The following is a 26,624-nucleotide window of genomic DNA, read 5'->3' as shown; positions in this document are numbered from 1 at the left end:
GGATGAATGTCGGTCATGTTTGGTTAATCATTAATGGAATCAGATAATTAATTCGAATAATTTGGTAAAAGTTATGCTACAGTCTTAGAGTTAAATTCCAACGGCACCAAGAGAACAAAAATAATATACTTGCTTAGGAGGAAAGGTGAACAAATTCAAAATCTTTGACTTAAACAAACTTGTGAAACATTAATGTCTATTCAAGACATGAGAGAGGCAATTAACCTTGAACGCTTTCCCCAAACAACTTAATGTTGTGATGCATATTTTTAACGATAGAAAGTCGTTCTTTACAAAGCAAATGAGAGTAAGCCGTGTACAAACCTGCTTTGTGTAGCACAACACGAGGCTGCTTGTAACCTTCGCCCAGCAGTGGAAGATGTTGCTCGTTCTCTTCTTTTATTCCACAAAGTTCCTCTTTGTACTTGGGTGTCGTTCTTGCACATATTTTCAAACGCCAATCCCAACAAATCCGCACTTGATCTCTGCTTGGCGATAACTCGTGAGCTTCTCTTTGTTCGACGAGACGAATTAAAGATGGCGTCGATTTTTAAAGTAGCGCTGAATGGATTTCCTGCGTGAAAACTGCAGTCTGTTCCGCACGAAATCCGAAGAACAGGACACACCCCGCTGTGATATGATTGGCTGCTGGCCATATGGAGCACTGTCACCGCTCACCGACAGATGTCGCCATTTGCGATGCAAATCATTGTTATCTTTTTCTAAACATTGGAAAAACGTACGATTTGAAAAAAGAAAAAACAAAAGATTTAAACCGTATGCATTTGACCAAACATTTTAGGTCCCAAATATGAACTTTACAGATGTATTGAATTTTACTTTTGTTGCTGGCTATGTTAAAACATCTGACACCATGTCGTCGGCTGGACAGTATTCCAAATGTATTTCCCTATTATTAAGAGTTGACATGATAAAGTGATACTTTATGTCAACATGTTTGCACCTTTGCCTTTTTACAGGGTTTTTCGCCAGCGACGTTGTTGCGAATTTTAAATTAAAATACGTCACTGTTTCATTATCTAAATATCTAAATATTAGAGTGTTAAAAATGATTTCAGTGTTGATATAAGCACTGAAATATTTCATTATTCGTCTCAGTATTCATTAAACTACGCCTATTCACTATTATTTCAAGATTCATTCAACTGTTTTAGTAATAATTTAGTATTCAATGTTTAATCGTTTCTTTTTAAATATTCGTGTCAATATTTTGTTCAATCTTAATGTTATGGAAAACTATATAGCAAGTAAGGTTTTTGTTATTTATTGTGGCCACCTGCTTTTGAGAAAGTGCCTTTCGCTTCTTGTACAACACGACTTTGACTGATAAGTATGCTCAATGCAGAAAAAATATCTCTGTTTTAAGATTCCACTGTCAAATAAATCTTCATCTTCCTGTGTGCATCAGTATCTTCCCACACACTTCTCCCACTGAGATCACTCTGCAGACTGACCCAAAAGACAATTTATTTTCCAGACTATCTCATTGATCTTCCCTTACTGCTGAAAATTCCACAACAATTTGGGGTCAGACGTGGGATAGCTGAAGATCCGCCGGTGAAATTCAGGACGCTGGCGGGTGACCTCCAGGGTTCAATTCAGACAGCAGCAGCAACGAACTGCGTGATGCGGATCATCTCCTCCGTGGTGACAAATAAACGTTGACTCCAGTCACCATCAAGTTGCCAACTCCTGACATTCCAAAACCTTTGAGAGAAACTGAGACTACTTGCGTTTCTCTTTCTGGTTCTTTTTATAGTTCAACTTCTTGTTCAGTTTTTCACCTTTTCACACAGCGTAATGAAGGCCAGTTGAGCAAGTGGAACAAGTGATTTTATTGATGATTGTGGAAGGAACCAATTTCATAAGCACCGTTTCTTCTCACACCTTTTCCATTAGGTACAATTAAAAAGACAACTGAAAAGCATAACGTTAAAAAATGTTGTTCCAGGAAAAGGTAATTAATTTCATTGATAATGTTTGATATAAAAACAAAACAACTCATCATCACTCGGAGACAATGGTTATTCTGGCACTGATCACATTGGCTTAATGTCAATAAAAAAAGCTTTTCAAAATTAAATTTATCATATTTTATTCAAAATCACATTTACATCTTACCACAAAGAGTCAATTCCTTCCGTTTTTTTTTTAAGCTTCAAGGATTGCTGCAATTCTCACCAGCACAATTGTGACTCTCAGCACCCTGTTTAGTGAAGAATTTTTTAGCACAAACACTGCAACTGAATGGCTTTTCTCCACTGTGTGTTCTTGTGTGGTTCGTTAAAAGCGACTTACGATAGAAACTCTTTCCACAAACTGAGCAGGAAAAGGGTTTTTCGCCACCGTGTGTTCTTCTATGATTTGTTAAAGTTGATTTTTGAGTGAAACCTTTCCTACAAACTGAGCAGGAAAAAGGTTTTTCACCACTGTGTATTCTTTTATGTTTTGTTAAAGTTGACTTTCCAGAGAAGCTTTTGCCACAAACTGAGCATGAAAAGGGTTTTTCTCCACTGTGTGTTGTTGTGTGTTCTATTAAATTAAACTTTCCGGAGAAGCTTTTGCCACAAACTGAGCAGGAAAAAGGCTTTTCTCCACTGTGTCTTCTTAAGTGGCTTGTTAAATTATACTTTTGAGAGAAGCATTTTCCACAAACTGAGCAGGAAAAAGGCTTTTCTCCACTGTGTTTTCTTGTGTGGATTGTTAAATTAGACTTTTGAGAGAAGCTTTTGCCACAAACTGAGCAAGAAAAAGGTTTTTCTCCACTATGTATTGTTGTGTGTTTTATTAAATGCGACTTACGATAGAAATTATTTCCACAAATTGAGCAGGAAAAAGGTTTTTCACCACTGTGTGTTCTTGTGTGTTCTGTTAAACTTGAGTTCCTGGAGAAGTGTTTTCCACAAACTGAGCAGGAAAAAGGCTTTTCTCCACTGTGTCTTCTTAAGTGGCTTGTTAAATTATACTTTTGAGAGAAGCATTTTCCACAAACTGAGCAGGAAAAAGGCTTTTCTCCACTGTGTTTTCTTGTGTGGATTGTTAAATTAGACTTTTGAGAGAAGCTTTTGCCACAAACTGAGCAAGAAAAAGGTTTTTCTCCACTATGTATTGTTGTGTGTTTTATTAAATGCGACTTACGATAGAAATTATTTCCACAAATTGAGCAGGAAAAAGGTTTTTCACCACTGTGTGTTCTTGTATGTTCTGTTAATCGTGACTTTTGAGAGAAACTTTTCCTACAAATTGAGCAGAAAAAAGGTTTTTCTCCACTGTGTGTTCTTGTGTGTTCTGTTAAACTTGAGTTCCTGGAGAAGTGTTTTCCACAAACTGAGCAGGAAAAAGGTTTTTCTCCACTGTGTATTGTTGTGTGTTTTCTTAAATATGACTTTAAAGAAAAGCTTTTGCCACAAACTGAGCAGGAAAAAGGCTTCTCTCCACTGTGTGTTCTTGTGTGTTCTGTTAAATGTGACTTTTGAGAGAAACTTTTTCCGCAAACTGAGCAGCAAAAATGTTTTTCTCCACTGTGTATTGTTGTGTGTTTTATTAAATATGACTTTAAAGAAAAGCTTTTGCCACAAACTGAGCAGGAAAAAGGCTTCTCTCCACTGTGTATTCTTGTGTGTTCTGTTAAATGTGCCTTTTGAGAGAATCCTTTGCCACAAACCGAGCATGAAAAAGGCTTCTCTCCACTGTGTGTTCTTGTGTGCCTTGTAAATTGTGCCTTTTGTGAGAAGCTTTTGCGACAAAATGAGCATGAAAATGTTTTTTCTCCACTGTGTGTTCTTGTGTGTGGTTTTAAAGACAACTTTGAAATTAATGAGTCAGTGTGACGTGCCCTTTCACCTTTGACTTGCCCATCATCGTCATCATCATCATCATCATCATCATCATCATCGTCATGAGCGTCTGATAATGTGTCCTCATTATGTGCTTGTGATGGCCCCCAGTGGTCTTCATCACCTTCTGTTGTCACGTGATGACTTGAACTGCTGCTTGCAGGCTCCGCCCCTCTGTTGTCCTCACTCACATCCTTGTTTTCATCTTCAGTCTTTATAGGGAGAACGTTCACTGGTGACTTGTTGATCTCCTCCTCCTCCTCCTCCTCCTTTTTGATGTGAGTCAAGTCTGGCTCCTCTTTCACAGAACGGAGATCATTTTCACAGACGTCTGCATGACACAAAAAGACAAATTTGGTTTGGTCAAGTCAAAGGTCAGGCGGCGACTTTGTCTTATATTGTTTCTACCATGCTACCTTGACTTGTGCCCGCCGCACACGGAGCAATGCGTACGACCCCAACTAGGACCGGACCATGGGGACACTTCACAAAATTCCGTCCTACGATCTAAACCTCCCTTTCGCAGCACAACGGTGATAAACGAGCATTTAAAAAGGAAGCACGTTGCGGCTGATGCCGATTTAATTCCTGACATACTCACAGACGTTTCTGGAAGCGAGCTGAAGTAAGCACACACAGGCTATTGTGTGCGTCTGATGGAACACCTGTTGTGGGACCCTAACATATTGATGGGGGCCATCGCAACATTATGTCATTGATGGAATAGAAATCCTTCAAGTGAAATATGTTTACAAGTTTTTCATTTTGCATTTAGAGATAGTTTCATCGTCGGTACTTTTTGCTTCCATTATAATCTGTATACCTAAAAGAATTAAAGGGGCCCTGGTAGGGCTGGGCGATATGACCTAAAATCAATATCGCGATAAATTAGGCAGTTTTACCTCGATAACGATAAATGCGCGAAAAATTCCCCCTGAGGACCAAAATCTAAATAAATGCAGGAAATGCATATTGACTGCTTTTTTTATTGACCAACTGGTACGCATTACTTTCAATGAAAAATAGAAGTACAAAAATCATTTGAATAAACATTCAAACTAGCTTGCTTTGCGTGCCTTGAACAATGTCACAAAGAACAGGAGAAAAAGGGTACCTCTCACAAATGTAAATATATTGTGCCGAGATGCTGTAATTCCATTTGCAAAGGCCTAGATTTGTGTGAAGGTATCGTGTAAACAATCTAAATAATGCCATGTGCAAAGGCGCTAGTCGCCTGTAAACAAAATGCTAAATAAAATGGAAAAAAATGTCAATGGAATGCCAATGCCAAATAAACGCATGTGCTTCATCAGGAAAATGTGCCGTCTCGATTACCCTGGTGCGCAATTGCCACTTGCCGTCTATGTAATGCACATTCAGGCGCAAACAGGGATCCATGTTGCGACTTGACTACAAGTCGGATGTGGATGCAAAATGCTTGACATGTCTCCGCTCCCGTCCCGATGTTGTCCATATCGGAAGTGCTGTTTGCGGCAAATATTTTCGTACCTCTTGTCGGCTACTTTCATGAGGCGTTTGAATCCTGTCCGCTCCATTGTAACAAGAGGAGCTCTATCTTTAGCTATGTGCTCGGCTATCGCGTCCACCTCTGAGACGTTCTCTCGTATGGTGTCGCCTCCGTAATGGGCTGTTGTCACTTGTCCAACCTTGCTTCTCACTTTGAACTTTTAGCACAAGCTCCAAGTCAACAGCATGGTTGTGTTGTGGGTGGTGAAAAAGAAAAGGTTGGACGCGCTGTTTCTGGTGCTTATGACGCACTTTGTAGTTCATGTTCTTTTGCTCAAACATCGTCTTTATGGAACCCAAAACATTTCCAAACGACAGATGTCCACTTTATTTTCGGGACAAGCGCGACAGGAACAATTTCAACTAACGTTAATTCGTCCGCAGCCGTGTCAGCCGCTTTAGGATTTGAATTGCCAGCTACGAACGCGTCTTGTTTACATTCTTGTTCAGAAGGGAGGAGTCACGTGACTACACGCGCTGGAGCCGTCTTAAAGGGGCATGAGCATCGCCGCAGACAGAAAAGACTTCTTTTTCCTTTTTTTTTTAGACACCGAATTTACCGACATGGGCAAAATGATGTCGGTCATTCTAATAAATTTCGGTAACGGTAAATTTTCGGTTTATCGCCCAGCCCTAACACATAGTATTTTCATGACCCACACTCTCATTCAGAACAAACAGATTCAGTCTGCTCAGGTCAAAGTGATGACACCCCAGATAGCACTTCATGGACAAATACAATAAAACACATTCTCCACATACATACACCACACAATCTGTACACTGACGAGATTACAGGGGAATGTGAGCAGGAGAGACGGAGAGACTGCCTTCACCTGAGGTCAGCCTTGGACGTGGAACGTGGACCGGGGGAGGGAGCAAGGACGACCGATTCAACCTACATGACCCTTGACATAAAAAGCCTCCTATAAAATGTGAGGCTGGGCTGAGATCAGCTCGCCATTTTTCGATAGTACTCGTCTTGAGTACAGTTTCTCGTGAGATTAAGAAAAAGCCGCCCAGATTTCTGTCTTTGTACTATTTCCTGAACGCCAGAAATTGAAGAAACTAAATATTGGAACTCTATTCAGTTGTTGTTGAGTCTTTATTTGACCCTATTCTTCTTGAGTACAAAAAACGATCACACATTGGAGTAACTTTGGCTTTTAAGATTCATTTACTAAATGTTTCTCATTTTCTCGGTGGCTCAACTCCAACAGTGGATATAAAAGTACACTACATCTGTCAGCATAGTTTTGAAACATGATGACATGACAAACTTAATTTCTTTAACAACATTTAAAAACCGGAATAAGTCAAATGTTAAATAATCAGTTCAAATTTTAAACTGGGAAAAAAAACACGGAGTTGACCCCCCACTAATGGTTATTCTTTGGCATTTATTTTCTGCACTGATTTCATTTGGCATAAACAATTGTTCAGCAAACCGGCAAGTAAAAGGCAATATTTAAAAATAAAACGGCAAGAACCGTGAACGATTTCCCCCAAAAACTTAATGTTGTTATGTATATTTTTAACGATAGAAAGTCGTTCTTTCCAAAGCAAATGAGAGTAAGACGGGTACAAACCTGCTTTGTGTAGCACAACAGGAGGCTGCTTGTTAACTTCGCCCAGCAGTTGAAAATGTTGCTCGTTCTCTTCTTTTATTCCACAAAGTTCCTCTTTGTACTTGGGTGTCGTTCTAGCACACATTTCCAAATGATAATTCCAAAAAATCCGCACTTGATCTCTGCTTGGCGATGAGTCATGTGCCTCTTTTCGTTAGCGGCTAGCAAGCTAACAAGCTAAGCTAACAAGCTAAGCTAACAAGCTAAGCTAACTACGCCGAAAAGCATCAACGCGCGAAGATGAGTTATCGGGACACAAGGACTTAATGAATTATGACGTAGTCCTTTAGAGTAGCACTGGACATTCTGTGAGAAATTTACAGTCAGTTCCACACTAAATCAGAAGAATTAAGCGGTGGACTGTTTTTGTTCCGGTGTGGACGGGTCGGTGGATGTGGTCTAGGTCCTTCGGAAGCTGCGCGCTTGCTTATGACGTCATGCTTTAAGCACGTATTTTTCAAATATATTTCTTTGCCTCTGTGTATGTTTTTACCCCTGGCTGTTCTATTTCAATATATATTCTATATAATATTTTAATTCGGTTGATAAAAAAAATAAAATAAAAATAACTAAAATAACGCCACATTGGCGCGTAAGATCTGACGTCACTTCCGCTTTTGCCTCGAGAAGCCGCTGCTGCTCCAGCAGTGGGACGTTTAAGTTTCTCCTCCCGAACTTGCAACAATGCTGTGTTTTACTCGGGCTGCGAGATTGTATGAATATAATGTCTGCAAATACTAGCAGTGCTTCTCAATTATTTCACGCCCGCCCCTACCAAGAAGAAAAAGATTCGCGCCTCCCCCACCACCAATGTTTTTCTGTCTTTGTAGATTGATGTTAGATTGTCAATAAAATATCCCTTAACTAAGCTCGATTGCTAAGAAATATAATTTTGAGAATTATTATTGTGAGGATCTCGAAACTCAGTACTCTGTTGTGCAAATATTGATGAGATGATAAATATTTACGAATACGTTTTTTTTTTTAATCTTTATTCACAGAAGCAAACCAAACACATTTATGAATACCGAAATCCATGCGATGCATCTAATTTGAAATACTTAGCACCTGCCATGTCACTCAGGACTTCTTCATGCTTGGGAATCTGATAATGTTCTCTTACCTGCGTGAAGTTGGCCCCCCATTTGTTGCAAAAATAGGTGGAAATAGTTTGTTTCGTTTGTGCTGCGTTTGTGCCCGTTTGTGCTGTTAAAATTTTCGTTTGTGCTGCTTCGGTTCGAAAGATATTACACTTTGTTTTATTTCGAGTGTGACGTCACCCAGCCCCCCATTTTCATCCGATTGACTTGGGAATGGTGCCATTCGTTTGTGCTACGTTTGTGCCCGTTTGTGCTGTTAAAATTTTCGTTTGTGCTGCTTCCGTTCCAGAGATATTACACTTTTTAATTTCGAGTGGTGACGTCACCCAGCCCCCCATTTTCATCCGATTGACTTGGGAATGGTGCCATTCGTTTGTGCTGCGTTTGTGCCCGTTTGTGCTGTTAAAATTTTCGTTTGTGCTGCTCCGGTTCGAAAGATATTACACTTTTTAATTTCGAGTGGTGACGTCACCCAGCCCCCCATTTTCATCCGATTGACTTGGGAATGGTGCCATTCGTTTGTGCTGCGTTTGTGCCCGTTTGTGCTGTTAAAATTTTCGTTTGTGCTGCTCCGGTTCGAAAGATATTACACTTTTTAATTTCGAGTGGTGACGTCACCCAGCCCCCCATTTTCATCCGATTGACTTGGGAATGGTGCCATTCGTTTGTGCTGCGTTTGTGCCCGTTTGTGCTGTTAAAATTTTCGTTTGTGCTGCTCCGGTTCGAAAGATATTACACTTTTTAATTTCGAGTGGTGACGTCACCCAGCCCCCCATTTTCATCCGATTGACTTGGGAATGGTGCCATTCGTTTGTGCTGCGTTTGTGCCCGTTTGTGCTGTTAAAATTTTCGTTTGTGCTGCTCCGGTTCGAAAGATATTACACTTTTTAATTTCGAGTGGTGACGTCACCCAGCCCCCCATTTTCATCCGATTGACTTGGGAATGGTGCCATTCGTTTGTGCTGCGTTTGTGCCCGTTTGTGCTGTTAAAATTTTCGTTTGTGCTGCTCCGGTTCGAAAGATATTACACTTTTTAATTTCGAGTGGTGACGTCACCCAGCCCCCCATTTTCATCCGATTGACTTGGGAATGGTGCCATTCGTTTGTGCTGCGTTTGTGCCCGTTTGTGCTGTTAAAATTTTCGTTTGTGCTGCTCCGGTTCGAAAGATATTACACTTTTTAATTTCGAGTGGTGACGTCACCCAGCCCCCCATTTTCATCCGATTGACTTGGGAATGGTGCCATTCGTTTGTGCTGCGTTTGTGCCCGTTTGTGCTGTTAAAATTTTCGTTTGTGCTGCTCCGGTTCGAAAGATATTACACGTTTTAATTCACGCGGTGACGTCACAAACAGGAACGCGCCAGCGTCAGTTTGTTTTGTTTTGCTGTCGAACAAGGAGCTCGGTATCGAGCTACCGCGTTCAGTCAATCACTTGAATCACTCGTATTTGTTATTAATTCCAGGTTATAAACTAGTTCCTGGAATGAACCGATGTTTTGTATGTTTTTGCGCATTTTACATTCTTCATGATCCTGGAAAGCAACTGTTGCCGGACGAACTTCAGGTAAACATGTCAAACTCACTGTTGTAGCTTTTTTGCTAGCATACAGTAATCTTAAAACCTTCCTGTTTTCACTGCTGTAAATTACTTTAAATTCGGTCTTATTTCTTTTAATAGTGTTGTTCTACTGCTCATTCATTTATTTCATCAGTAGTCATTAAAGCTATGTGATTATTTCTTAAAATTATAGTAGACGTGAGGCTGAAACATATCCGTTGAACTTTTTGAAATAAAAACAACTTAAAGACACCCCTCGATGAAGCATTCCCTCATTTGAGAACAACTGAATTAATATAAAAACAGTCCGTGTGTAATTGATGAGAGCCTGCAGAGAAACCTTGGGTGAAACGATAGCTTTATGTGTAAAGAAAACAGCAACAAACAAAACCCCAAACTATTTACATTTCAACAATTAAGCAATCACTGCTTTGTGAAGCTCTTTGTCTTTTCTGATGCTGCTTTCTCTCTACTTTCCAGGTCATTGTGCATCTCCCAGTCAAAAGCAGCCCTCCTGCAATATGCCACATAATGTCCAAGAGAATCCTCTTCGAGATGATATGACTGCTCTAAAAGTAAACTGTCAGCATCAGACTTCTGGGAATTTCCAGCAGGGCAACTTCTGTTCAACTCATACCTAGGTCGGTGTCAATCCACTAAGCCTCTCCATTTCTCAACTTCAGTAGTATGAATACTGTAGCAACATCAGACTCATCACAGAGGTCAACATAATTTTTTAATATATTTTTTCCTCAGTATGAGAAGTAGTAGAGGCATCGTCAGGTCTTAAGACATGACCTACATCAGCTTTTTTGTTTTGCAGCAGAAATCCACGTTTCCCTCAATGAAGGCATGACGACGAGCAACGAAACGGTCAACATGAATGAGAAGACTTTCATGCTTGAAAAGCCCTTTTTTAGGTTGTTGAACTCTGCTTCAACAGCTGCCAAACTTGCAGTGATGCTGGTACTTCGGAAGAGAGGGACCACTACGCCTGACCAGAGTGGTAAGTAACTTCCCAGTCTGATGATGTGGGGAATAATCTCAGGGAGGAAGTGGGTGTTATCCCTGTCTCCCTCAGCCATGGCAAGTGACCTGATCTCCTCACATATTTCTGTCACCCACTGTCAAGCGTTAGTCTGGATCTGCTGCTGATGCTCCTCGACGGGTTCCTGTGCCTGAACCTCTGTGTCTGGCATGCTGATACAGTCTTCTTGTGCTATTTGTGTTTTCAGGTATTTCTTGCACTTTTCTGATGGGAGAGGGGTTCCAGAACTGTCATTACCTTCAGACTCACTCAGTGCCACAATAGTGATGGCACATAGAAGTTATTTTGCATGTTCCACACATTGTGACTTAAGTAGTTGTGCTAAATCTCAGAAAAAATCTTTTTACACAATGTCTTTTATTTTTCAGGCGGTCCCACTGGGAGATCATATTGTTGCAGTGTGCAACGTCTACCCTGACAAAACATGGCAGGTTTTCATGCTTAAAGCACTCATTGATGTAGGTCTTCAAATCGGGGTGAGCGGTAAAAGCTTTGGCCAGAGATCCAAGAATGGCAAGAGAAAAAGCACTCACTGCTTCTATTGGGGCACCTGCATGAATCAATTTTTTTCAGCCACTGTGTGATAGCACATACGCCATGCTTTTCTGACATCTGTACCAATGTCTTGTACACATAGTTGTTTGACTCCAGTAGTGACAGAAAAATGTGTCCAGTCCAATGTCTTTAATGCTACCACTGCGAGGTGCACTGTACATAAATACATAGATGTCCTCATTTGTGACGCAAACTTACATCTTTCTCTGCAGTGATGCACATTTCAGCAACCTTACACGCGCAAGGTCGACGATTGTGTCCATTTGGACAAGCGGCTCGATGAATTCTAAATGACCTAAAATAATTTCTTATTGAAAAACAGTAGCAACACAATACAAGTTCTTAAGGCCCAAAACAGCACAATCGACAGACTAGTTCAACCAAAAAGCGGATGTTTTTACAGCAAAAATTAAAGTTAGAAAAGTTGTGGGGACTTGCTGGCTTATGCCACTAGAAATTGAAACAGGCATTATCAATAAAACTGAATTGTTATTCGCATTCCTGTCTTTATAGACTCATCACTAGTGGTCATGTCTGTCGAAGTAATTTTAATTGAAAAAAAAAAAAAAAAATCAGGCTTTGCTTTTTAATTGTATGCGGTTCAACAGAAAGAAGAAAACCAACTCATGAAACAGGCGTCGACAAAGATGATGGTGCCTTTCCTTATTTTAATACTATATTTTGTTGCAAAACATGCTGGCAATCAGGACAAATTTTGGTAACTTTCACTGGACTTCTGCACCTGTCAGCAGGAAAACATCCCGATTTGAAGAGCTACATTAGCAGTCATATCATCTCGAAGAGGATTCTCTTGGACATTATGTGGCATATTGCAGGAGGGCTGCTTTTGACTGGGAGATGCACAATGACCTGGAAAGTAGAGTGAAAGCAGCATCAGAAAAGACAGAGCTTCACAAAGCAGTGATTGCTTAATTGTTGAAATGTAAATAGTTTGGGGTTTTGTTTGTTGCTGTTTTCTTTACACATAAAGCTATCGTTTCACCCAAGGTTTCTCTGCAGGCTCTCATCAATTACACACGGACTGTTTTTATATTAATTCAGTTGTTCTCAAATGAGGGAATGCTTCATCGAGGGGTGTCTTTAAGTTGTTTTTATTTCAAAAAGTTCAACGGATATGTTTCAGCCTCACGTCTACTATAATTTTAAGAAATAATCACATAGCTTTAATGACTACTGATGAAATAAATGAATGAGCAGTAGAACAACACTATTAAAAGAAATAAGACCGAATTTAAAGTAATTTACAGCAGTGAAAACAGGAAGGTTTTAAGATTACTGTATGCTAGCAAAAAAGCTACAACAGTGAGTTTGACATGTTTACCTGAAGTTCGTCCGGCAACAGTTGCTTTCCAGGATCATGAAGAATGTAAAATGCGCAAAAACATACAAAACATCGGTTCATTCCAGGAACTAGTTTATAACCTGGAATTAATAACAAATACGAGTGATTCAAGTGATTGACTGAACGCGGTAGCTCGATACCGAGCTCCTTGTTCGACAGCAAAACAAAACAAACTGACGCTGGCGCGTTCCTGTTTGTGACGTCACCGCGTGAATTAAAACGTGTAATATCTTTCGAACCGGAGCAGCACAAACGAAAATTTTAACAGCACAAACGGGCACAAACGCAGCACAAACGAATGGCACCATTCCCAAGTCAATCGGATGAAAATGGGGGGCTGGGTGACGTCACCACTCGAAATTAAAAAGTGTAATATCTTTCGAACCGGAGCAGCACAAACGAAAATTTTAACAGCACAAACGGGCACAAACGCAGCACAAACGAATGGCACCATTCCCAAGTCAATCGGATGAAAATGGGGGGCTGGGTGACGTCACCACTCGAAATTAAAAAGTGTAATATCTTTCGAACCGGAGCAGCACAAACGAAAATTTTAACAGCACAAACGGGCACAAACGCAGCACAAACGAATGGCACCATTCCCAAGTCAATCGGATGAAAATGGGGGGCTGGGTGACGTCACCACTCGAAATTAAAAAGTGTAATATCTTTCGAACCGGAGCAGCACAAACGAAAATTTTAACAGCACAAACGGGCACAAACGCAGCACAAACGAATGGCACCATTCCCAAGTCAATCGGATGAAAATGGGGGGCTGGGTGACGTCACCACTCGAAATTAAAAAGTGTAATATCTTTCGAACCGGAGCAGCACAAACGAAAATTTTAACAGCACAAACGGGCACAAACGCAGCACAAACGAATGGCACCATTCCCAAGTCAATCGGATGAAAATGGGGGGCTGGGTGACGTCACCACTCGAAATTAAAAAGTGTAATATCTCTGGAACGGAAGCAGCACAAACGAAAATTTTAACAGCACAAACGGGCACAAACGTAGCACAAACGAATGGCACCATTCCCAAGTCAATCGGATGAAAATGGGGGGCTGGGTGACGTCACACTCGAAATAAAACAAAGTGTAATATCTTTCGAACCGAAGCAGCACAAACGAAAATTTTAACAGCACAAACGGGCACAAACGCAGCACAAACGAAACAAACTATTTCCACCTATTTTTGCAACAAATGGGGGGCCAACTTCACGCAGGTCCCCCTATATGAAAAAAATCAGTGCCTACCTTATGCCAGGGAGTTGTGGGAAGGTCAGTTGCTAATACGTGCATAATATAGAAAACACAAAAAGAAGAGCGAGGGGGATTTTAAACAAAAATTCTTTGTAAATAACATAAAGCAACAGCTTTAGTATGTTTACGATACGTTTTTTTAAAAATAATTTTATTGTTACTATACGTTTTTTTTAATGGTTACTGTAATGTTCCGTCTTCTATCTTAAGAAGTCACGCAGGCAACGTGATGCTGCAAGCTTGTGTCTCTTTATTTACTGACTTGCATTCTCGTCTATGTGCAGACACACTTGTTCGTCTGGTAACCAAAACACACATCGGGCAATACTGCTAACTAGTGGCCAATGATATAACTGCTATCATTACATCTCCCTTTTAAACGTTAAACAATGCCTATGCTTTTTTTTCATTATTATTATTTTTTATTATTATTATAATAATTTTGTTTTGTTATCAATTATTTTCACTTCTTAACAATATCTATCCATTTTTTACTACAACAAGCAGCTCTACAACAATTTTAGCAACAATCACACAACATTAAACATTTTCAATCAGCCTGTCCGGTTGTCGTCTAACTCTTGTTGATCTTCGAAGAGGTTCAGTAATCCCAGAAATTGCTGGTGGTTGAGGTCTGTGCTCCTTCGATGTATCCACCTGCTTTGCAGCCTCAGCCGCATCAGAAGATTTCTTACAGTTCCCGGGAACCTTCAGAAGACTCCTCCAGTTCCCCCTCACTCTTTGTCCATCCTTTGTTTCCACAATGTAAGATCTCGGTCCGGCTTCGATAAGGACAGTCACTTTTCTGTCCCAACAATTAGGTCCCTCGATCCTTGCAGTGTCTTTCTTAGAAAGAGGTTCCAGATGTTTTGGAGCCCTGTCATATGCAATTTTCTGTTTGAGTTTGAGCATTCTCTTCTTTTCAGTCCAAATGTTGTTGTCATGTCCTTGTGGTATTTGTGGAAGCGTGGTGCGAAGCTTACGGCACATGAGTAGGTCAGCAGGCGAAGAAGCTCCCCACTCCACAGGTGCAGCTCTGTAACTCAATAGGGCAAGGTAAGGATCAGATGCATTGTGGCAGTTGAAATGAGCACACACGACTGACTGTGAACACGTCTTTATTCCAAGACTGCCAACAACAGAATAACGCACAATCACAAATTCGCGCCAACAAACATTAACATGAATACGCCCCCAAACGGGATGCCTGCTGGGTGAGAGGCATGGTCCTAATGTCCGCCACACAGCCCCCCCCCGAACACCCAGAAGGTCGCTCAGAACGAAAACCTCACAGGGGGCTTCACCGGCCTGCCACAACGACTACGCAGGCCATTCTTTAGCGGTGCAGTTGAAACCCGGTGGGCAGGGGGGTCAGGCGAGACAGGAGCGGGAGCACGACACACAACGTCGTCGCGCGGAAGTGAGGGCGTGGACTTTGGAGGGCGACCGCGGCGAGGGACGTGGGCCGGCAACAGCACATCGCCTGCAACCAAATGAGCTGGTTTTAGCCTATCTACCGAGACGCACTCCCTTCGCCCACCCATATCAAGCACAAAACTCTTATCGCCGCGCTCCAGCACCCTAAACGGGCCGTCATACGGTGGCTGCAAGGGCGAGCGGTGGGCATCGTGGCGCACAAAAACAAAACGGGCTGACATAAGCGCGGACGGCACGAATGCCTTGGGAACACAGTGGTGAACCGGTGCAGGGCTCAGGGGCCCCCCCGACAAAAAGGAAAAGGGCGGAGCGTCCAAACCGTCTGGCAGAAATTCACCAGGTACGCGAAGCGGCTGACCGAGCACCAACTCAGCAGGAGCGGCGTTAAGATCCTCCTTCAGCGCTGAACGTAAGCCGAGCAAAATCCATGGCAGACGGTCGACCCAGTTACCGTCCGATAACGCAGCTCGCAGCGCAGCTTTAAGTGACCGGTGAAAACGTTCGCACAAACCGTTAGCCTGCGGATGGTAGGTAGTAGTGCGGTGCACGCGCACACCGAACGATACTGCCAAGGCTGACCAGAGCTCAGATACAAACTGGGGGCCCCTGTCCGAGGTGATATCGGACGGCGTGCCAAAACGCGCGACCCAGGACGACAGAAACGCACGGGCTATATCCACCGAGGTCGTGGAGGACAGAGGAACCGCCTCTGGCCACCTAGTCGTCCGGTCCACCATAGTGAGTAGGTGAGTAAAACCTTGCGAAGGGGGAAGGGGACCTACCAAGTCCACATGCACATGGTCAAACCTCCTGGCCGGAATCGGAAAAGGTTCAAGGCTCGACCTGGTGTGTCGGTGGACTTTGGCACGCTGACATGCTACACAGGCCGCTGCCCACATCCTGACGTCCTTACGAAGCCCGGGCCAGACAAACTTTGCCCCAACCAGCTTGACCGATGCACGGACGCCAGGGTGTGACAGGGAGTGGATCGAATCAAAAATCCGGCGACGCCATTCCAACGGAACTACAGGACGAGGGCGGCCCGTGGACACATCGCAGAGGAGAGCAGTGCCACCGCCCCGCAACACCACCTCCTCAAGCTTAAGAGCCGTACTCACTGCCTTGAGGTTGCGGATGTCAGGATCAACGGACTGGTCGGCAGCCATTTCCGAAAAATCAACCCCGAGCTGGACTGGACACACGATCGCGCGCGATAAACAATCAGCTACAGGGTTACACTTACCGGCCACGTGCCGAACGTCCGTCGTAAACTCTGAAACGGCCGCCAAGCGCCGCTGCTGACGGGCCGACCATGGTTCAGTAACCTTTGACATCGCAAACGTAAGTGGCTTATGATCCACGTAAGCCGTGAAACGGCGTCCTTCAAGAAGGAAGCGAAAGTGGCGCGTCGCAAGGTACAAAGCCAACAACTCTCGGTCGAAAACACTATACTTGCGTTCGTTATCCCGCAGCTTTCGACTGAAAAACGCAAGAGGCTGCCACACATTTGCCACGAGCTGCTCAACCACTGCCCCAACAGCTATATCAGAAGCATCTGTAGTTAAGGCAACTTGCGCAGTCGCAATCGGGTGGACCAGGAGAGTCGCACTCGCCAGGGCGTCCTTAGTTTGTCGAAAAGCCTGTTCCCGCCGTGCAGACCACTCGACAGTATCATTAGCTTTCTTATTTTTCAAGGCATTGTAAAGAGGATGCAGGAGGTGGGCCGCACGCGGGAGAAACCGGTTATAAAAATTAACCATGCCCAAAAACTCCTGCAGCGCCTTAATTGAGGCCGGGCGGGGGAAATCCACCACTGCCTTCACCTTGGCGGGCAAGGGGACCGCGCCCTGTGCTGAAATCCGGTGGCCTAAGAAATCAATCTCAGCCAGACCAAATTGACATTTCGCTGGGTTAACGATCAGACCATGTGAATCAAGACGCTTGAAAACCTCTGTTAAGTGCGACAGATGTTCCTCTGGTGAAGGACTGGCCACCAGAATATCGTCAAGATATACAAACACAAAGTCGAGGTTGCGCAACACAGAGTCCATCAATCTTTGAAAAGTCTGTGCTGCCCCCTTCAGTCCAAAAGGCATGCGCAAGAATTCAAAAAGACCGAACGGGGTTATCACCGCGGTTTTGGGCACATCTTCCGCCTGCACAGGCACCTGGTGGTAACCACGGACCAAGTCCACTTTTGAAAAAATGGTGGTGCCCGCCAAACGGGTGGAAAAGTCTTGAATGTGTGGAATGGGGTAACGGTCATGCGTAGTCACATTGTTAAGGCGACGAAAATCACCACAAGGCCGCCAGGAACCATCCCTTTTAGGCACCATGTGTAAAGGCGAGGCCCACGGACTGTTAGAACGCCTCACAATCCCCAAACGCTCCATTGTAGCAAACTCCCCTTTTGCTATCGCTAATTTGGCCGCGTCAAGGCGACGCGCGCGAGCAAAAACTGGCGGGCCGACCGTGGGTATGAAATGCTCCACCCCGTGTTTAGTGCATGCGGTGGAAAAGGCTGGAGTCGTTAGGGAGGGAAAGTCTGTCAGCAGGCGCTGATAAATGTCACCCGATGCCAAATAATTCGCATGCGTTAATGGCCCGAGTCCCCCAGCCTCACACGGAAAAGTAGCAAAAGAAACAGCGTCAATCAAACGGCGGTTTGCGACATCAACGAGCAGTCCATGTGCACACAGAAAATCCGCGCCGATAATGGGAACCGTGATTGCGGCAACAAGAAAGTTCCACTGGAAATCACGTCCATGGAAGCACAGAGTCACCGACCTGGAACCAAAGCTGATGATGGGCGAGCCGTTAGCCGCACACAGGGGTGGTCCGCAAACGCCGCCCGCCTTGTCCACGGCGGAGGGTGTAAGCAGGCTGACTTGCGACCCGCAGTCCACCAGGAAACGTCTTCCAGAGGACGAGTCTGTAAGGAAAAGCAGCTCGCTCTCTTTGCCGGCGCCCACAGCCACTACTGAACGCCGACGTTGGAGTTTCCCGGAGCTTCGTAGGTGCAGGGGGGAACACAACGCCGAGCCCTGGCGCCAAACCGCTGATGGAAGAAGCAGAGAACCTTCCCATGACGCTTTCGAACGACCACCGCGGCCACCGTTGACGGATCCACGTCTGGTGTCGTCCCAAGGGTGGAATCGGCCGCCACACTTTGCACGGCGAACCGTCTCGTAGCCAGCAGAACTCGATCCGCTTCCTCAGCCAAACCTCGATGATCGCCGGTCGCCAGACAAGCGGAGTTAGCCAACACTGCGCGCACCGGAGATGGTAGCTGTCGCAGGAAAATGTGCGGGAAAATAAAACCGCCCTCATCCGAACCCAAGAGCGACAGCATATTGTCCATGAGATCCACCGCCGTGCCATCGCCCAAACCGGGCAGGGAAAGGAGCCTATCTGCCCTCTCTGAGTCCGACAAACAGAACCTCCTCAGCAGAAGCTGTTTGAGCGCGTCGTATTTCCCGCCATGTGGAGGTGCTCGCAATAGCTGCATAACACGACGTGTAGTCAGTTGGTCGAGGGACGCCACGACCATGTAGTACTTCGGGTCATCGGAGGTGATTCCACGAAGGTGGAAAAGCGCTTCCACATGCTGGAACCACGAAGCCGGATCGCTCTGCCAGAACTCCGGTAGCCTCACGGTAGCGGTGACGGCTGCAAGATGAGGGAGTTGGGGCGGCATGGCCGAGGAAGACACCTCTTCATCTACGACTTGAAACATACTCGGGGTCACCAATGTGGCAGTTGTAATGAGCACACACGACTGACTGTGAACATGTCTTTATTCCAAGACTGCCAACAACAGAATAACGCACAATCACAAATTCGCGCCAACCAACATTCACATGAATACGCCCCCAAACGGGATGCCTGCTGGGTGAGAGGCATGGTCCTAATGTCCGCCACAGCTCTTTATTTTTTGCATGAGATATTTTTTTTATCTCCCAAGGGGATATTTCACGTGGATTGAGCTCTTAAGTAACTAAAAAAGTAAAAGAAAAAAATAATTAAGGTTCTTTAAGAATATGAATATACAAGAAAGAAATCTCTCAGATCAACATTTCACATTGTCGTTTGTCAAATGTTGATAAATTGTATTTTTCATTCGGGATTTGTCTGTTGTTTTTCATTTATTTGCACGTCACTATTTAAGTATTTTTTTCTTTTACTATTCTTTACCTCTATCAGTATTTAATTCGATTTTCATGGAATTATTTAAGCTTGCTTATGTAATACTACAATATTTATTCAATTTCTTTAATACATAAAAATTATTTCAATATTTTTTAATTATTTTTATTTAAATCTTGAATATTTGTCAACATATTTGTTCCTTTAAATATGTGTGCAATTATTTTATTTATTAATTGCATTAATCAATACTTAAAATTTCATTCATTATTTTTTATCTATCAAAATTCGTTCAATATTTATTAAATGTTTCTATATTTATTATGAATTTAATTAACTCAGTATGTGGTTGTGAATTTTAAATTGAAATATGTCGCTGTTTTATTATGTAAATGTTAGAGTGTTAAAAAATATTTCGGTATTTATTTAGGTACTTAAATATTTAATTATTCGTTTCAGTATTCATTAAATTACGGTGATTCACTTTTGCAATTCAGACGCGCAGCAACGAACTGCGTAATGCGGATCCTCTCCTCCGTGGTGACGAAAAAAAAGAAGCGGGAAGATTAACGAAAGCAGGAACGGACCGTGCATCAGCAGAGCGATAAATACACTGTGTTCAGGATATTCACGATATTTGTGCCTTTCTTCATTTTTACTTTGTTTATTAATGTACATTGTTTGCATTGGCCTCAAGGACTCATTCGGCGTGTATGTATTTGTAGTTTTCACTGTGTCACGTGATTTCCTAAAGCCATCAAAGGAAGAGAAATAAAAAAAGAAAATCTGGACATCAGTCTGAATCGTGGCCTTTTCGCTGGACCGGTGTAGCTACACTCTTGACATTCCAAAATCTTTGAGAGAAAGTTAGACTACTTGCATTTATCTTTCTTGTTCTATTTAAAGTTCAACTTCTCGTTCAGTTTTTCACCTTTTCACAGCGTAATGAAGGCCAGTTGAGCAAGTGGAACAAGTGATTTTATTGATGATCGTGGAAGGCACCGATTTCATAAGCACCGTTTCTTATACCGTTTCTTATATTTTATTCAAAATCACATCTTACCACAAAGAGTCGGTTCCTTCAGTTTTTTTGTCCTTTTTTTAAGCTTCAGATCGCTGCAATTCTCACCAGCACAATCGTGTTTCTCAGCACTCTGTTTAGTGGCAAATTTCTTAGCACAAACGCTGCAACTGAATGTCTTGTCTCCACTGTGCGTTCTTGTGTGGATTCGTAAATTTGACTTTACAGAGAAAGATTTACCGCAAACCGAGCAGGAAAAAAGGTTTTTCTCCACTGTGTGTTCTTGTGTGCCTTGTTAAATGAGAATTTTGGGAGAAGCTTTTACCACAAACTGAACAGGAAAAAGGTTTTTCTCCATTGTGTGTTCTTGTGTGGCTTGTTAACGTTGAGTTTTGAGAGAAGCTTTTACCACAAACTGAGCAAGAAAAAGGGTTTTCTCCAGTGTGTTTTCTTGTGTGGATTCGTAAATGTGACTTTCCAGAGAAGCTTTTACCACAAACTGAGCAGGAAAAAGGTTTTTCTCCAGTGTGCTTTCTTGTGTGGCTTGTCAAACATGACATATCAGAGAAGCTTTTGCCACAAACTGAGCATGAAAAAGGTTTTTCTCCAGTGTGTGTTCTTGTGTGCGTTTTTAAACTTGACTTTTGAGAGAAACTCTTGCCACAAACTGAGCAGGAAAATGTTTTTTCTCCACTGTGTGTTTTTTTGTGCAGTTTTAAAGACAACTTTGAAGATAATGAGTCAGTGTGACATGCCCTCTCACCTTTAGTTTGCTCATTATCATCATCATCGTCACGAGCGCCTGATAATGTGTCCTCATTTTGTGCTTGTGATGGCCCCCAGTGGTCTTCATCACCTTCTGTTGTCACGTGATGACTTGAGCTGCTGCTTGGAGGCTCCGCCCCTCTGTTGTCCTCACTCTCATCCTTGTTTTCATCTTCAGTCTTTATAGGGACAACGTTCACTGGTGACTTGTTGATCTCCTCCTCCTCCTCCTCCTTTTTGATGTGAGTCAAGTCTGGCTCCTCTTTCACGGAACGGAGATTGTATTCACTGACGTCTGCAGGACACAAAAAGACAAATTTGGTTTCGTCAAGTCAAAGCTCAGGCGGCAACTTTGTCTTATATTGTTTCTACCGTACTACCTTGACTTGTGCCTGCCGCATACAGAGCAATGCGTGCGACCCCGATTTGGACCGGACCATGGGGGCATTTCACAAAACTACGTCCTAAGATGTAAACCTCCTTTTAGCAGCACAACAGTGATAAACGAGCATTTAAAAAGGAAGCACGTTGCGGCTGATGCCCGATTTAATTCCTGAATTAGTCACAGACGTTTCTGGAAGCGAGCTGAAGTTAGCACACACACATCTGATGGAACACCTGTTGTGGGACCCTAACTTTTTAATGGGGGCCACTGGGGGCCACCGCAACATAATGTCATTGATAGAATAGGAATCCTTCAAGTGAAATATGTTTACAAGTATTTCTTTTTGCATTTAGAGAAAGCTTCATCGTGGGTATTTTTGCTTCCATTATAATCTGGATCCCTAAAAGAATTAAAGGGGCCCTGGAATCAGAGTGGCTATTTATTGCATGATTTACGTTTGGGTTTTTTTTCCCCCAAAATGACCCTTTTTATTTTTTATAAAATTTCTGTTTTTAAATAAATTTTAAAACAACATTATGTTTGAAGAGTCAAAATCCCTACACATAAGCATTAAGCAACAACACTTTCACTCTGACTTTCATGTTGACATATTTGAATAATGACTGTATATTTTAAAGTTATCCAATATGTATTCAAATTCGACGAAGATACACCATAATAATATTAGAGTTCACTGAATTATTTTGTAACCGCAATGATGCTTAACAGCCATAGGGTGTCAGTAATGAGTAACAAAGTAACACAACATTGTCATTTGCATCAATTACCAGGAACTATGAGTTGCGGGGGAGATGCAAACCATCTGGGCCACAGGAACTTTATGACCGGGAAATAAATGTTCCTGGCCTTGTTGGTAGAAAAGGGGCTTGTGACGTTCTTCCTTTTTAAGCCCATTGTAAGCCAAAGATGCAGATGCATTCCTTGCAGCATGCGCTTGTTCACTGATGAGATCCGTGCAACCCTGGATGGATGCATTAAATGTATTTTAAATGTTTGGATGGGGTGAAACTACGCACATGTGCACAAAACAGTGCAGATCCACCGGAGGTTCATTGACTCTCACCCGACGAAGCCAGTACAAAGTTAATAAATAAATAAGACCATTACGTGCTTGATTTTTTTTTAAAACTTAATATTTTGTGTTTTATCCACTAAAATTGATCAACCGCCATTGATGTTTTCGCCGCAGTGTGCATATTATTGAGAGTCAGGCAGAATTACTTCCGGAAGGAATTGCTTGAACAAGATATAAATACCAGAAAATGTAAAATGTTAAATAATCAGTTCAAATTTTATGAAAAAAAAAAAAACATGGCGTTCACCCCCTCCCTATTGGTTATTCTTTGGCATATATTTTCTGCACTGATTTCATTTGGCAAAAACAAATGTTCAGCAGACCTGCAAGTAAAAGGCAATATTTAAAAATAAAGCGGCAATAACCTTGGACGCATTTCCCCAAACAACTTAATGTTGTGATGCATATTTTTAACGATAGAAAGTCATTCTTTACAAAGCAAATGAGAGTAAAACGTGTACAAACCTGCTTTGAGTGGCACAACACGAGGCTGGTTGCAAACTTCGTCCAGCAGTTGAAGATGTTGCTCGTTCTCTTCTTTTATTCCACAAAGTTCCTCTTTGTACTTGGGTGTCGTTCTTTCACACATATTCAAATGATAATTCCCAAAAATCCGCACTTGATCTCTGCTTGGCGATGAGTCATGTGCCTCTTTTTGTTAGCGGCTAGCAAGCTAACAAGCTAAGCTAACTACGCCGAAAAGCATCAACGCGCGAAGATAAGGTTATCGGGACACAAAGACTTAATGAATTATGTCGTAGTCCTTTAGCGTATCACTGGACATCCTTTGAGAAAATTACAGTCAGTTCCACACTAAATCAGAAGAATTTAGCGGTGGGTGTTTTTGTTCCGGTGTGGACGAGTCGGTGGATGTGGTCGAGGTCCTTCGGAAGCTGCGCGCTTGCTTATGACGTCATGCTTTAAGCGCGTATTTTCCAAATATATTTATTTGCCTCAGTGGGTTTTTTTACACCTGGCTGTTCTATTTTAATATTTATTTTATATAATATTTTAATTCGGTTGATAAAAAAAATTAACAAAATAACTAAATTAACGCCACATTGGCGAGTCATCTCTCGCGTCACTTCCGCCTATGCCCCGAGAAGCCGCTGCTGGAACAGCAGTGGGACGTTTACGTTTCTCCGACCGAACTTGCAACAATGCTGTGGTTCACTCTGGCTGCAAGATTGTATGAATATAATGTCGGCATATACTCGCAGTGCCTCTCAATTATTTCACGCCCGCCCCTACCAAGAAGAAAAAGATTCGCGCCCCCCCACCACCAATTGTTTTTCTGTCTTTGTAGATTGATATTAGATTGTCAATAAAATATCCCTTAACTAACCTAAATTGATAAGAAATATAATTTTGAGAACTATTATAGTGAGGATCTCGAAACTCAGTACTCTGTTGTGCAAATATTGATGAGATGACAAATATTTGTCATGTTATTGTTGGAGTTGGGTCACCGTGGAAATAAGAAGTAGTTAGTAAATCAACCTTTAAAAGCCAAACTTACTCCAATGCGTGTTCGTTTTTTGTGCTCAAGAAGAAAAGGGTAAAAAAAAAGACTCAACAACTGATTAGAGTTCCGATATTTAGTTTCTTCAATTTCTGGAGTTCAGGAAATAATACAAAGACAGATATCTGGGCGTCTTTTTCTTAATCTCACGAGAAAACTGCACTCGGGCGAGCACAGTCGAAAAATGCGCGCCATCTTTCAGCCCAGCTTCAGTTTTTATAGGAGTTTTATATGTCAAAGGTAATGTAGGTTGAATCGGTCGTCCTCGCTCCCTCCCACGGCACGGGTCCACGTCCAAGGGAAGGTCCTCCCCAGGTTAGTCATCGTCTGGATAGTTGATTCCCGTCTGGTCCCCAAGACTGGCACGCCAAGGCTGGCCTTCTCCGGCGGGCAGTCCCTCCGTCTCTCTCTCCGCTGGCATTCTTTTGTAATCTTGTCGGTGTGTGCGCGTGTATGTGCAAGTGTATGTGCAGGTGTATGTATATGTCTGTGTGTGTGTATGCGTATGTGCATGTGCTCCGATCTCCAATTGTTATGTCTTTCGGAATGTGTTTTTCTTTTGATAGCGTCTGTGTGAGTCCTCCAGTGCCCAATTTGGTATATTTCCCTCTACAGCCCATGTGGAGAATGTGCTTCGTCGTATTTGTCCATGAAGTGCTGTGAATGTGAGGGCAGCTCATGGAAATGCTATGTGTAGAGGTTATTTTAGATTCCATTAGTTTCTTCTTATTTTCGTTGTTCAACCTCTTCGTTTGGTGGCGAATAAAAACAACTTTTTACGCGTGAACAAACACTGATGGTCGAAGCACGGCAAAAAGACCGTGTTGCTCCTTCGCCATCATCTTTATTTCTTCTTCAACCAAAAAACACTTTCTTCTTCGTGCATTACAGTAAATAAAGAATTGCGCCCTCTAACGTTGACACATTTCACTCCACAAATCAAAATAATTACAAAAGACAAAGAAATGTATAATTTCTTCTCACAAACATACAAATGGCAAAAAACAAATATTTGCAATCATTATCCATAAAAATATAAACATTTGTGAAATGGCGCTAACAACTCATATTCACAGACACAAAAGACAAGGGCCTGGAAACCCTCAGTGTTGAGAGAACACTATATCTGCAAAGGTAGGCCCCGCATTGTCTCCCTATACATTGATGACGGCGCTGAAGAAAGCGGACACAGAGACTGTGACTGAATAAGTCATCAGAGCTGAACAGAATATCATTATATTATATGCCGAGCGAAGGGTTGATGATGGCAATGATTATGAGAGGGCTACGGGAAAAATATAAGCCTTTCACGTTAATGGTGACGCATGGCTCAATGGACGTTTTGCTGGGGGAGTTCAAGGCCAAATTATGGAACTTCGAGGCAGCGGAAGACACAGGATCGCTCGCCGAGGAGGCCGGAGGGACAGTGATGAAAGCACGGGCGGCGCAAAAGAAGAAAAGCAGACCGCCGACGGAGCTGGCGTGTTGGCGATGCGGCGAAAAGGGTCACCGTAAAGATGACTGCTCAAAGACTAGTTGGTGTAGTTTCTGTTAACATACAGGACCAGCGGACAAAGCATGCCGGAAGAAGCGCGGACAGAGCGCCCGGTACGCGTGCGTCCAAAAAGGCGGAGACGATGACGCCGGTGGCAGCCATGAAATGCAACATGATGACGCCAGGAGCGCAACCGGAGGTGAGGATTACTCCTTCAAGACGGAGACTGAGAATACCAACTGGACAGCACAGCAATTTCAACAAAAGGTACTGATTGTGGACACAGGTGCATCGTCCCACTTTATGAATGACAAAAGATGGTTTAAGAACTTTGTGAGCAATTTCAGGCCGGAGAAACACAGCATGGGGCTCGCAGATGGGAAACGTGTTTTTGGGCTGGCACAAGGCAAGGGAAACGCACAGGTGTGTCGAATAGTCAGTAAGGGGCGTCGGTGTAAAGTTACGTTCAAGAACGCCCTCTACATCCCATCCTTGCCTCAAGAACTGTTTTCCGTGAAGCGAGCTACAGCTAAGAGTGCCAAAGTCTTCTTCAAGGAAGGTGAAGACGTTCTTACGGCGCCTGATGGTCCAACATTTGACATTTATATGTATAAAAGAATGTACTACTTGATAACAGAGTGTCATGAAAACGATGTGTGTAAAGTCAGCCATGATATTCAGACATGGCACGAGATAATGGGGCACTGCAACTATGAGGATATATTGAAATTGCAAAATGTAACAGTTGGCATGCACATTAGTGGTGCGAAACACAAGCCTGATAAAGAATGTGATGTATGCATAAAAGGGAAGTTCACCCAAACGAGAAACCGAAATCCAACTGACAAGGTAAAGA

At 42.8% G+C, this 26,624-nt stretch overlaps 1 protein-coding gene and 2 long non-coding RNA genes across 5 annotated transcripts; 1 reads left to right on the top strand and 2 right to left on the bottom strand.

The window, feature by feature from the left end:
* Positions 1–1,918: 1,918 nt before the first annotated feature.
* Positions 1,919–25,942, bottom strand: LOC148341994 (uncharacterized). Its single transcript, XM_088288016.1, has 3 exons — positions 25,886–25,942; positions 21,269–21,449; positions 1,919–4,188 (listed from the first exon to the last, which is right to left on the bottom strand). Exons 1-3 carry the CDS (start codon positions 25,940–25,942, stop codon positions 2,180–2,182), a joined length of 2,247 nt encoding a protein of 748 aa, XP_088144142.1. The 3' UTR covers positions 1,919–2,179.
* Positions 9,296–12,112, top strand: LOC148341996 (uncharacterized). Of its 3 annotated transcripts, none has more exons than XR_015842180.1 (5): positions 9,296–9,676; positions 10,151–10,311; positions 10,497–10,676; positions 10,803–10,905; positions 11,087–12,112. It is a non-coding gene; the product is annotated as an uncharacterized LOC148341996 (long non-coding RNA). The 3 variants fall into 3 exon arrangements; XR_015842179.1 differs by having other exon boundaries at positions 10,494–10,676; XR_015842178.1 differs by having other exon boundaries at positions 10,151–10,676.
* LOC148341995 (uncharacterized) lies at positions 11,925–12,952 on the bottom strand. Its single transcript, XR_015842189.1, has 2 exons — positions 12,616–12,952; positions 11,925–12,143 (listed from the first exon to the last, which is right to left on the bottom strand). It is a non-coding gene; the product is annotated as an uncharacterized LOC148341995 (long non-coding RNA).
* Positions 25,943–26,624: the final 682 nt, after the last annotated feature.

Source organism: Idiotropiscis lumnitzeri, chromosome 2 (assembly GCF_059441095.1).
Source record: "Idiotropiscis lumnitzeri isolate Australia: NSW breed Sydney's pygmy pipehorse chromosome 2, RoL_Ilum_1.0, whole genome shotgun sequence".
Classification (NCBI taxonomy): domain Eukaryota; kingdom Metazoa; phylum Chordata; class Actinopteri; order Syngnathiformes; family Syngnathidae; genus Idiotropiscis; species Idiotropiscis lumnitzeri.
The sequence above is the reverse complement of the archived record's forward strand: the minus strand, read 5'-3'. Positions and strand labels throughout refer to the sequence as shown.

Excerpts from the sequence above, each read along its gene's own strand:
- LOC148341994 (XM_088288016.1), bottom strand. The coding sequence starts at position 25,942 with ATGTTGCATTTCATGGCTGCCACCGGCGTCATCGTCTCCGCCTTTTTG. Across the intron at positions 21,450-25,885 it reads CCGCCTTTTTGGACGCACGC|ACTGAAGATGAAAACAAGGA; the intron begins GTACCGGGCGCT and ends GTCCCTATAAAG. Across the intron at positions 4,189-21,268 it reads TGATAATGAGCAAACTAAAG|ACGTCTGTGAAAATGATCTC; the intron begins GTGAGAGGGCAT and ends TGTGTCATGCAG.